This window comes from Thermobia domestica, unplaced genomic scaffold (assembly GCF_964235325.1).
Source record: "Thermobia domestica unplaced genomic scaffold, izTheDome1.hap1.1 HAP1_SCAFFOLD_944, whole genome shotgun sequence".
NCBI classification, from domain to species: Eukaryota; Metazoa; Arthropoda; class Insecta; order Zygentoma; family Lepismatidae; genus Thermobia; species Thermobia domestica.
In genome coordinates this window covers 1-10,792 of record NW_027656654.1, presented here as the reverse complement: position 1 = coordinate 10,792, position 10,792 = coordinate 1, and the positions used below count along the sequence as shown (strand labels likewise).

The 10,792-nt window shown below is 31.9% G+C and overlaps 1 protein-coding gene across 1 annotated transcript; it reads right to left on the bottom strand.

Moving 5' to 3' along the window:
- Positions 1-621: 621 nt before the first annotated feature.
- Positions 622-3,119, bottom strand: LOC145677490 (zinc finger Y-chromosomal protein-like; the record flags this gene model as incomplete). The annotated part of the gene is made up of 1 exon (XM_081747969.1): positions 622-3,119. A coding segment is annotated over one exon (1,474 nt), but the record flags the coding sequence as incomplete, so codon positions are not given.
- Between the last annotated feature and the right edge of the window lie 7,673 nt (positions 3,120-10,792).

Here is a 10,792-nt window from a genome sequence, read left to right as displayed (position 1 = left end):
GTATTCACATTACATATATGTGCAAACATCAAATTGATTTCCCTCCTCCCACTTCTACTAAAGAAATTGTACACATTATTTCTCTAGAGATTCCCAAATCCAAGGAACAAGTTATTTCCTAAGCTTCAAGCAAAGCACACACATTAAGCTTAATGAAGATCGTATAAATTTTAAGAAAATTATCTTGAAACATGTCAACTTCAATGCATATAAATGCATGTTAATTCCAACTATTAAAGTTTACTTATATTCACATTAACTAACATATTTATTTATAAATTGAGTTTTAGAGAGTTATATATGCTATTCACGCACTTATCTCTAATTAATATTTGAGTACAAAGTATCATTGTCAAGTAGAATATCTGAAACCACTTTAAGAAAATGATTTGTTATCGTCAAACTAGAAAGCAGCGTTTATAGTTATTTCAACTTTATAGCTTTTAATCTGTTTTAAATTCATGTTACTGCTGTATCCTAAATTTTACTGCATTCATACTATTTGTTTATCAGATGATTGTAAATTAATTTATATATTCTCATAAACATATCTATTAATAAATCTATAAAATACACTTTTTAAATTTCCTAATCAAGATTATCAAATTACATCACCTTGGCACAAGTCTATGAAGCAACTGAAACATGGGCAACAAATAATGTTTTTCGTATAAGTGCAAATAAAACAAGCATAATAAATTTTAGTTCGCAAATCTAATAATGTATTATAGCATAATTCTTTCCATATAATGGTAAACTAATACAATTTAATAAGGGTACTAAAATATTAAATGTTTGGAAATCTTCAAATCTGTCATGAAATAAGAATATAAGAGAACTATCTAAGAAGTTAGATAACGAGATATTTTATTTCGTAAACTGAACCACAAACTTCATTACTATAAGCTATATTAAGCAATTTTGCATCCACTGTTAACATATGGATCATATTTTGAAGGAACTGCACTATAGTGACAAATACTTCCATCCTACAGAAAAGAGTTGTGAGTGTAATTCCTTCTTGCCTCCTACTGTTAATAGCAAGAGCCTCAATATGTTACTTCTGTGTATATTTTGGAAACAGTTTCATATATATATATATATATATATATATTGAAAGAAAGGCATATTTTCATCCATATAATAAATATCTCAACACTATCAAGATTTCGGCTAGCAAAGTAAAATTAGACAATTCTCTTCGAGGAGATAACACTATACTATTTCCATACCATTCTAAGAAACCGGTAATAATAATGCTTTTAAGCACAGGATCAAGAAATTGTTACACTAGCACCTATTTTAGAGAATTCGTAAATATTTGAATGGGAATTTAAAATGATTCTTTTCAATTAGAAGTTACACTGTGTTAATGTTTGCTGTATTTGAGAATTTTACGTATATATATTTGATGAATATAGTTTTGTTGTTTTTATTGTATATTCAAAAATGACGAAACCATTACATATAACACACATTAAAGTGAATAAATGAATCAGTAATAATTCTTGACCATGACTTAATAGTACAAAGGTCAATTGAATCAAAAATATTATTAGCCTATTATAAGTGAATAACATGCTAAATTTTGTTCTTGACAGAAATAAAGATGGATCTTTCTACAAAAAAAGAAAAACTTTTATTGCTAATCTTTTGTCAGTTCTTTCTGCCACCGAACTTTCTTACAATGCGTTCTATAATGTTTTTCAAGTTCTTTCGTGCTATGAAATGGATTTTTACAGACTGGACATAAATAAATGGACGTTCTTTGATGAATTTGCATATGGATAGCTAGATCTTCTTCTTTTCTAAATCTTATGTCACATATTGCGCAACAATATCGCTTCTTTGCCTCTTTGTAGTTCCTGGAGAAATGTTGAGAATGATGTTCAAGAGTTCGTATGTGATGAAGTAAACTATTCTCATCATAAAATATTTTGCCACAGGTTAAACACATATTGCCATTTGCCACTTCCGAATGGTCAGTAGCAATATGGCGATCAAGAACTCGCTGCTGAGCAAAAGATAGTCTACAAATGTTACATGTAAAATAGTTGTTAATTTTGTTGCTTAATATATTATTTTTAGTAAGTGATTTGTTTGAACTTTCTACTGAAATATTATCTGTTATATCATTTTCTTCTTTTGATGTAACTTGAATTCCTTTACTAGTATACGAACTCTTTCTCCGAGGTAGTAAGTAGTTTTCATGACTCGATACAACTTGAAGTTCGTTACTAGAGAATGAACTCATGTTACGTTCTGGTGATTGAATGACATCACTTGAATTGTCTAGAAAATTTTGATCACAATATGAACAAATGAAATTTCCTTTCACAGTTCGGTGTGCACTCATATGACGAACAAGACAATGGTCGTGGGGAAACGTCATTTGACAGATCATACAAGACACCACTTTTCCCATTGTGTGAATTTTCATGTGAGTTTGTAGTCTTTTCTCTTCCTGAAATGCTTTGCCACAGCTTTTACAAACAAAATGTTTATCTTTGGAACAAAATCGTTTTCCAAATGCGAATACAAGTTTACTAGATGCACTTTGATCAAGTTCATAAGAATTTGTTGCAATACTCTTTTGGCTCTCTTCCTTAGTCCGAAATTTAGCATTAGACTCCCAAGAAGCAGATGAACTCAGATTTTGAATTCTATTTCTTACCAACACACCACTGCTTTTCTTAGATTGAAGCCTAGATATTAAATTTTTATTTTGAGATTTTAAATATACATTGGACATACATTTTCTTATATCTCTTGGAGACAACAAAGAAAAACTATTCACAATATTATTATGGGAAGCAGACGAATACACTCCTGGCACATCTTGTATGTTTGTGCCAACATCTTTAGTTGAAAACATTGCATTTTTCACTAAATAAGGATAAGGTTCAGTTGCGCTTGACTGCTGAGTAGTGCCTTGATTTATAAAATAAACTGGCATTATATCTGCTAAATTAACCTGTATATCTTGACTGGCAAAATACTCAGAATATAAATTATAGAAAGAAGTGTGTGAATTGTATGTATTTAACCTTTTTACGCATTTCTCGTTGAACTGGGTATTCTTTGACGAACTTTCCTCTTCTACTAGAGGCAGACGAATCCTGAAAATTAACAAAATTTTATTTCACTATATGAGAATATAATTTTAGTACTGATACACTGAAAAAAAATCCGTTGCAAATAATGTACAGCAAAGAAATCTATTAAACAAAATCTATACACACACATATTTTCTCAGTCAATCCTTGTATTTAGGTTACGTTGCATTTTAGTTTTATATGGTTTTTGGATATTCGATATAAATTATCCTTAGAATGTTGTATTCTCATATGGATACCACAGTAAAATATGTGTCAAGCATTTAGGCTTAGAAGAATGTTTTAATATGGATCGATGCAAAACAAAAAGATTCTTCCCCAAATTATTAAATGTCTGATGTGTTCTACTGCTTGAGCTTAACAAAATGATGCGAAACAATACATAATTTTTAATGTATCTCTTTTAGATTTTGGAGTAAAATATTTTATTGACAAGTAATTGTAAACAATTACTTAATCAATAAAATATATTTCTGTAATTATATTCAGATGAAGAGCGCATTTCTGTCTCATTATTTACCTAAATGAATCTACGCTAAATATTTATAAAATTCGCATATAGAAATAAGAAGAATTGATGATATTAACTTGAATCTGAAGATGCTTGTTAAAAATCTAGGTGTTTGTTAAATACATTTACTAAATTTAATTTTGTTCACAAAAAAAAAAAAAAAGAAAAGAAAAGAAAAACGAAATTCCTAATTATTATTTTTAATTCGGGTGTGTACATCCCCGAATCATTAAAAAAAATGAAATGAAATCTTTAAGTTTTACGTCCCACGGTTATGCCGGTTAGGCTAAAGGAGACGGTGATGATGAGAGATGAGTGAAACGGTGGAATGAAGAAAGTGGGAGGAAACGGGAGAACCCCGAGAAAACCCACGCACACGGTGTTTGTCCACCACAAAGTTCACTTGGCGGGAGCAGGGTTTGAACCCGAGACCCCAAGCACCAGAGGTGAACGCTCTACCACTGAGCCACCTCCCCGAATCATTAAGTAAACGGAACATTAGAAACTCAGAATACGCACTGTATTGTATTTGCTCTCATCCTTTATCATACATTTGTCCACAAAGTGATCCTATGAATTTGAATGCATCAAAATACAAATACAAGCTGTATAAAGGTTTATCCATTTAGATCTTGTATACAGTTTTAGGTAACAGCTTAGTAAATACTAACTTAAGTTTTCAACGTACTTCCGATACAGAACAAACTTCTTGAACATTAAAATTTATAAATTAGCTTACATACACATACTATCACATTATTGTTTCTACTGTTATTACGCCCAAAGATCTAATATTACTATTGGTTACGAAGTTGAGAAATGTTCTTCTATAAATAGAAACAGTGCTGAAGGAGATAACATTTAATTGTTTTATTAAAACCTGCAGACCTACTTTTTTCGACAGGAAATCTGTTATAAATATTTACTGCTATTGAGAAGGTGCTATTCTTGTGTTTTTTAACGTGAGAAGTCTGCAATAATATTCGATAATTTTGTATTACAGAACTGAAATCGAAATTTAATCCGAAGTTGCTTGCATCTATTTGTAAATCTTCCTTCACAAACATGATAGTGTTGAGGTTATATAAATACAAAAGGAGGGAACAAATATGATTTCAATGTACTTATAAGAAATACTTATAATAGATTTATAAGAAGTACAAGGTTTACATTCCGTCATGACCTTTACTTGGTTTAAAAGCTTAGAATATATATTTCCTCGTTTATAAGCTTATAATGTCTTACATATATTCCTATTTCTCATATATCCATTTCTCACGCGTAGAAGAGAAAGTTGACAAAAGTTGAAATATTTATTATCACACAAAAACCTACTTTGTGATGGACTTCTCAGATTTTTTATTATTTCTCAGCAATTCCTCCTTTTCGTACTCTATGGACACTAACATCCTTTGATTATTTGATTAAAGGTTCGGTAAAAGATACTATGTTGTTTGGTCTGTTAGCCTTACTTACAGTGTTGCCAGAGACATGTATTTATAAAACTAATTTTGTTTGATTTCAACATTTGAATGTCTATCGTGTTTTTCTTCTTATAAGCACATGAGGAAAATATGTAGTAAAACACATCCAAAATCTACAGATATTATTTTTTATTTTAACGTCCCACGATTATGCATTGAGGCAAAGAGAGACGGCGATAATAATAACAAATGAAACAGTGAATGAAGAAAGTGGAAGAAACAGTCAGAACCCCGAGAAAACCCACGCACACAATGTTTGTCTAGCATAAAGCATTGACGCAAGCTGAAATCGAACCAGGGCTTCCGCGCACTAGAGGTGGTCTCCTATAGACTATAGGATTTTAGAAGAGAAAGAGAACGTATTCCAATAGGACAGTTAAGAGAAGTACATGATCGTGTTAAAATGTACTCACATTTGTTTGAAAAAACAAAGAAAACATAAAGATCATGAATGTTTTTTAAATTGTTTACCAAAATCTTTAAATCTCAGAAATAAATCAGTTCCAGATCTATATTTACATAGTTTGAACTCACTATAGTTGTGTTGTGTTTCAATTCTTCTTTTTATTGTTAATAATTTCGGAGACTCATTTACTTTGCCACATTCGTCAGAGTATTTTCCTAAGAATTAGGAAATTTGTATCATTTTTCATCACATCTCCAAGTTTCGTTATTTCTCACTTCAAGAAACAACGAATTTAGGAACACTCTCGCTCTTAGATTTATATAGTAAATTCCAGCTTCCCATTAGTTTAGTATATTCTAAATATATATATATATATATATATATATATATATATATATATATATATATATATATATATATATATATATATATATATATCAGGTAGTAGAGGAAAGGTCATACGAAATACATGGCAAATAAATTTCTAAACATTCTATCTTGAGTCGAAATACAACATGTATTTTGATATTGTTAGTAAAATTGCTACAGTTTTACTGAGCTAGACTCGTTCTTTGTCCGTTTGCGTTAATATGTTACCCCGAGTCCTGCTCAGGCTTTGTTCGTTTGCGTTAATAAATTACTCCGAGTTCTGCTCAGGCTTCGTCCGTTTGCATTAATAAGTTACCCCGAGTCCTACTCGGGCTCAAGATTAAACGAGTTGCATAGAGTTAAAAATAGCTGCAAGGATAGGAATATATTAAGGTTACTAAGGTTAAAGTATTCTCCATTCATATATTTTTTATCTTTGACAATTGTAATGAAGGTGGGACAGTAAATACTAGCTGTAGATATTACCAACAAAAAATTGATACAGGCACAAAAGAAGTTCATATATTCTTAAATGTGTGTTATTTATGTGCGTACAAGCCACATTTACATATCTACATAACAGGAATTTATTCCAAAAGATTTGACGATATTCTTGAAACATCTTTTTGTTGTGTTATTATATTTTTATTGTTACATATTGTTCTTATCTCTGAGTATTTATTATAACTAATACATCCATTTTCTTAGAAAGTATTTTCTTTAAAAACTAAATAAACGAATAAAAATGGCATTTTAAGCAATATATCGATCTGAAAACTTAAAAACTGAAAACATTACATTAATTAATTGAATAAGAAATTAATCCAAGAATGTTATTTATGGTGAAGTGAGTGAGAATGTCCAACTGACCAAATTTTACTCAATTTCACTCGAGACTGAGGCATGACATTGTTTAATGTAGGTGATAGGTAAGTATTTTCTCCTGGATGTATGATATATTGGTAAAATCATTCATCAAAGTCCATTGAAATTTAGAAGAATATTATGCAAGCTATTACTTTGACGACTGAAGACTATGTAAATTATCATTATTCTGCTTATACGGACAATAGTTAATAAAATTTATATATATATAGATAGATAGATAGATAGATAGATAGATAATAACAATAAAATAAATAAAATGTATAAACCGTCTTTCCATTTCAACGCCAACTTTCACACCACATTCTGAATAATTGTACATGACTTCAGGAGCTGATTACTTAAGGATAAAGGAAACAAAATTACATATTAAGTAAGCGAATTGATAAGAGCAATGAAATATTTAATTATTTCTTTCATAAATAAACACTAATAAACCTTATTTTTAAAAGTATATCGTCCAAACATCCAATATTTCGGATATTATTACTTGCGTTCGGCCTTTAACCGTTGATAGTACATCTCTGCTTTCCGACATTTTAAAATTGCTACTTTTTCACACTTCTAGATTTTTTAAGAATTTGATTTGTTTTAGTTAAGAACGCTTGCAGGGACGCTTTATTAAATGCTTTATTAAACGCTTGCAGGGACATGGGTTTAGAAGTAAATGCAGAGAAAACTAAATATATGGAAGTACGTCGGGACCGTAATACGGCAAATTGTGGAGGCGTTAAAATATTAAATAATGCTTTTGATAAAGTGGATACTTTCAAATATTTAGGATCGATATTAACAGACGAAAATCATATTCACGAAGAAATTAAATGTCGACTAAAAGCAGGGAATTCGTGTTACTATTCGGTTCAAAATCTCTTGTCGTCGCGAATTCTGTCGAGGAATTTGAAGCTTAAAATATATAAAACAATAATCATGCCTGTTGTTCTGTATGGTTGTGAAACATGGTCGCTTACTCTGAGGGAAGAACATAGACTGAAAGTATTTGAGAACAGGATCCTGAGAAGAATATTCGGACCCAAGAGGAACGAGAATGGGGAATGGCGGAAGCTTCATAACGAGGAACTACATAGTTTATACGGTTTACCCAACATTGTTAGGGTCGTCAAGTCTAGGAGGCTTAGGTGGGCAGGTCATGTAGCTAGAATGGAAGAAAGTAGAAACGCTTTCAAAGTCTTGACTGGTAGACCCATAGGAAAACGACCATTAGGAAGACCTAGGCGCAGATGGGAGGACAATATTAAGATGGATCTCGCAGAGATAGGAATACAAAGTAGAAACTGGATGCAATTAGCTAAGGATAGAAGTCAGTGGAGAGCTTTTGTGAACGCGGCACTGAACCTCCGGGTTCCATAGGCCATAGAGTTAGTTAGTTAGTTAAGAAAACAGAAATAAGAAAGAAAAAAAAAAAATACGAAAATTCAACCCTATTCTAGTCTCATGTAGCCTTGGTTTTGCAAGCAGCTATCACAATATCTGACATCAAATACGGAATCACACAGTCTTTGTGTTTATGACTTTTTCCATTTCTGTAAGTATTCCTAGCTAAGTTAGAATTTCCGAAGCTAGGTGAAATCTTCTTCTGACTAACAAATACCCCTTGATTAGGAAATTTGTTATGTACAATAGAGTCAAAAAGTAACTGAATTTGTGTTTACAATAACTTCGGAACTGAAGGACTTATATGATTACCGTTTTGTATAATTTAAATGAAATGTCAGAAAAAAAAGGATCTCTTACGAAGGTTTTAATAAAAGGGATTATGACAGTAAAGATTTTTTTTTTCGAGTCGATTGGATACACAAGTAATTAAAAATTATTATTGTGAAATTTCTCTGCTGGTTTCATTCTCGGTCTCCTGGTTTCACTATTAGTGGGGACATTTTCATAATATTGTTCTATGATTTTAGTCTTATAATGTTTGAAACATAAAAGAAATTAAATATAATAAAGCTATACACTTTTTAAGAAAAATGGTTTACCTTGTGTCTTCGTGTTTTAGGCACAAGGTAAGTCACTTTCCTCCTATTGTAGTTTTTTTTATATATATATAAAGAACAATTTGCTCTAGGAACGGCTCTACAATGTAGTCACAAAATTACGTGCTTCTCCCCCCCCAAAAAAAAAGAGTTATTTTAATAAGGACACTGCAGCCCTGGTGGATGTCTATAGGAGATTTGACAACGCAATCTAAGTCACGATGCTCGATGTTACTCTCTCTTCACGTGTTCTGGCTTGATTCTTTGTAGCAATCGCCTTAGTAGATATATATTTTTTACTTTGATATTCAGAATAAACTAAAGTAATACCTTCATATAAGAGGAAAAAATGTCACCCAATGCATACACACAATGCTATTGAATGGGAAAATAGAGAAGTGATAAAAGTACGAACGGGAAGCTCTATCAGCGTTAAGTACGAGGCAATGTTGTATATACAAAACAGGATAACCCGAGGTAAAAAGGGACTTATAATGTACATTATCACTGTTCTTATGTTAAGAAATTTGACAGAATTCAAAGTAAATTTCTAAGAAATTTGTATTACAAGAAGTATAAAAAATCCTCCTATAAGGAAAACGTATAATAAATAAGCCTGATTAAAGAGTTTAAGTGCGATACTTCATCTGTGACAAGGTAAATTGCAGGTCATATGTTACTATACAAAGTAGCAAATCCTGGTCCGATCCCAGCTCGCGCCAAGTGGGCTTTGTGGTGGACAGAAGCCACGTGCATGGTTTTTTTTCGGAATTTTTCCGCATCTTTCCACTTTCTTTATTCCACAATTTCGTTCACTAACATTTTTATCATTTCTGTTAGCTTGTAAGAACGAAAAGAAAAAAAATAGCGAATGGGATATTTGAAAGTGAAGAATGTTTATTGCAAGTGTACTTTAATACTAGAAAAAAGAAGCTTACGAACTAGGCAAATATTCTATTTTAAAGGAATCAAAATTACAAGAAATGTTCATACTTTAAATAGAGACAGTAAAAAGCTTGGTTTCCCAATGTTGTCATGTAGCGTGTTCTTATCACACTTAAAATATACTCAAAGATAAATAATGAAAAGTTGCTTGTTGTTATGTTTCTATCTTTCAAAACTTCAATGTATTTGGCAGCATTGATGTGTCTACCCCCCCCCCCAAAAAAAAAAAGACAACTTTTTCAAATTTCACCAAATACCACGAGATGTTATATTTCATTGTAGAATCGTGAAATTGTGACTAATAGTGGTTTATCGATCGCTTACAAACTCACTGTCGGCAGTTGTTCGAGAATAGGGAAACCTGGCTGTCATCTGAGAACGCATGATAGGTCCAAAAGTATTGGTGTTTGGTTACATGAGAGTTGTTCATTTGTGTCGCCGTGCCACTCATGATTTTGTAAGCAGAAGTTTCTTTTTGACGACATGTCGGTACACTTGCGCAATATGCAAATACCACCGGACGATTCATGTTAATCTGTCTACCTCCGATGTGATATCATTGCTAGATTTGTATAGCTGAATCATTGAAGTTCAGACATCCGCATGCTTCAGGTATGCGTTGATTCCAATTGGACCGAACTTGCATGTCTTTCATTTCTGTGCATGACTTTCTGCCAGTTTGAACGAAACTATCATCGTGTTAACAGTTGCTAATGGCACACGTAGCGTTCCAATTTCTACACAAATGTTAATTTTAGAAAAATTTTCCCGAAAGGGGGATTATCGATACACGGGGAATAAAGAAGTATTGCAAAAATATTATTCATCCACGTTAAACATGATCGGGGATATGACCGGAGGAAATTTTCCTAACTCCAGGAGGTGAGGACGGATTTTTCCTCCGGGTTATCCCGTGAATCTTCTAACGTAGCCGTGAACTAAGAGTTCTTAAGGCAGAGTAAATAAATAAATCACCACTGTCTACCATACTCCCAATGTCCAATTATGTGACTTTCGGCAAACATCGTCAGTTCCTTAGTCATGACAGCGCGCCATAGTATCGCTTGTTGTACTACATACTT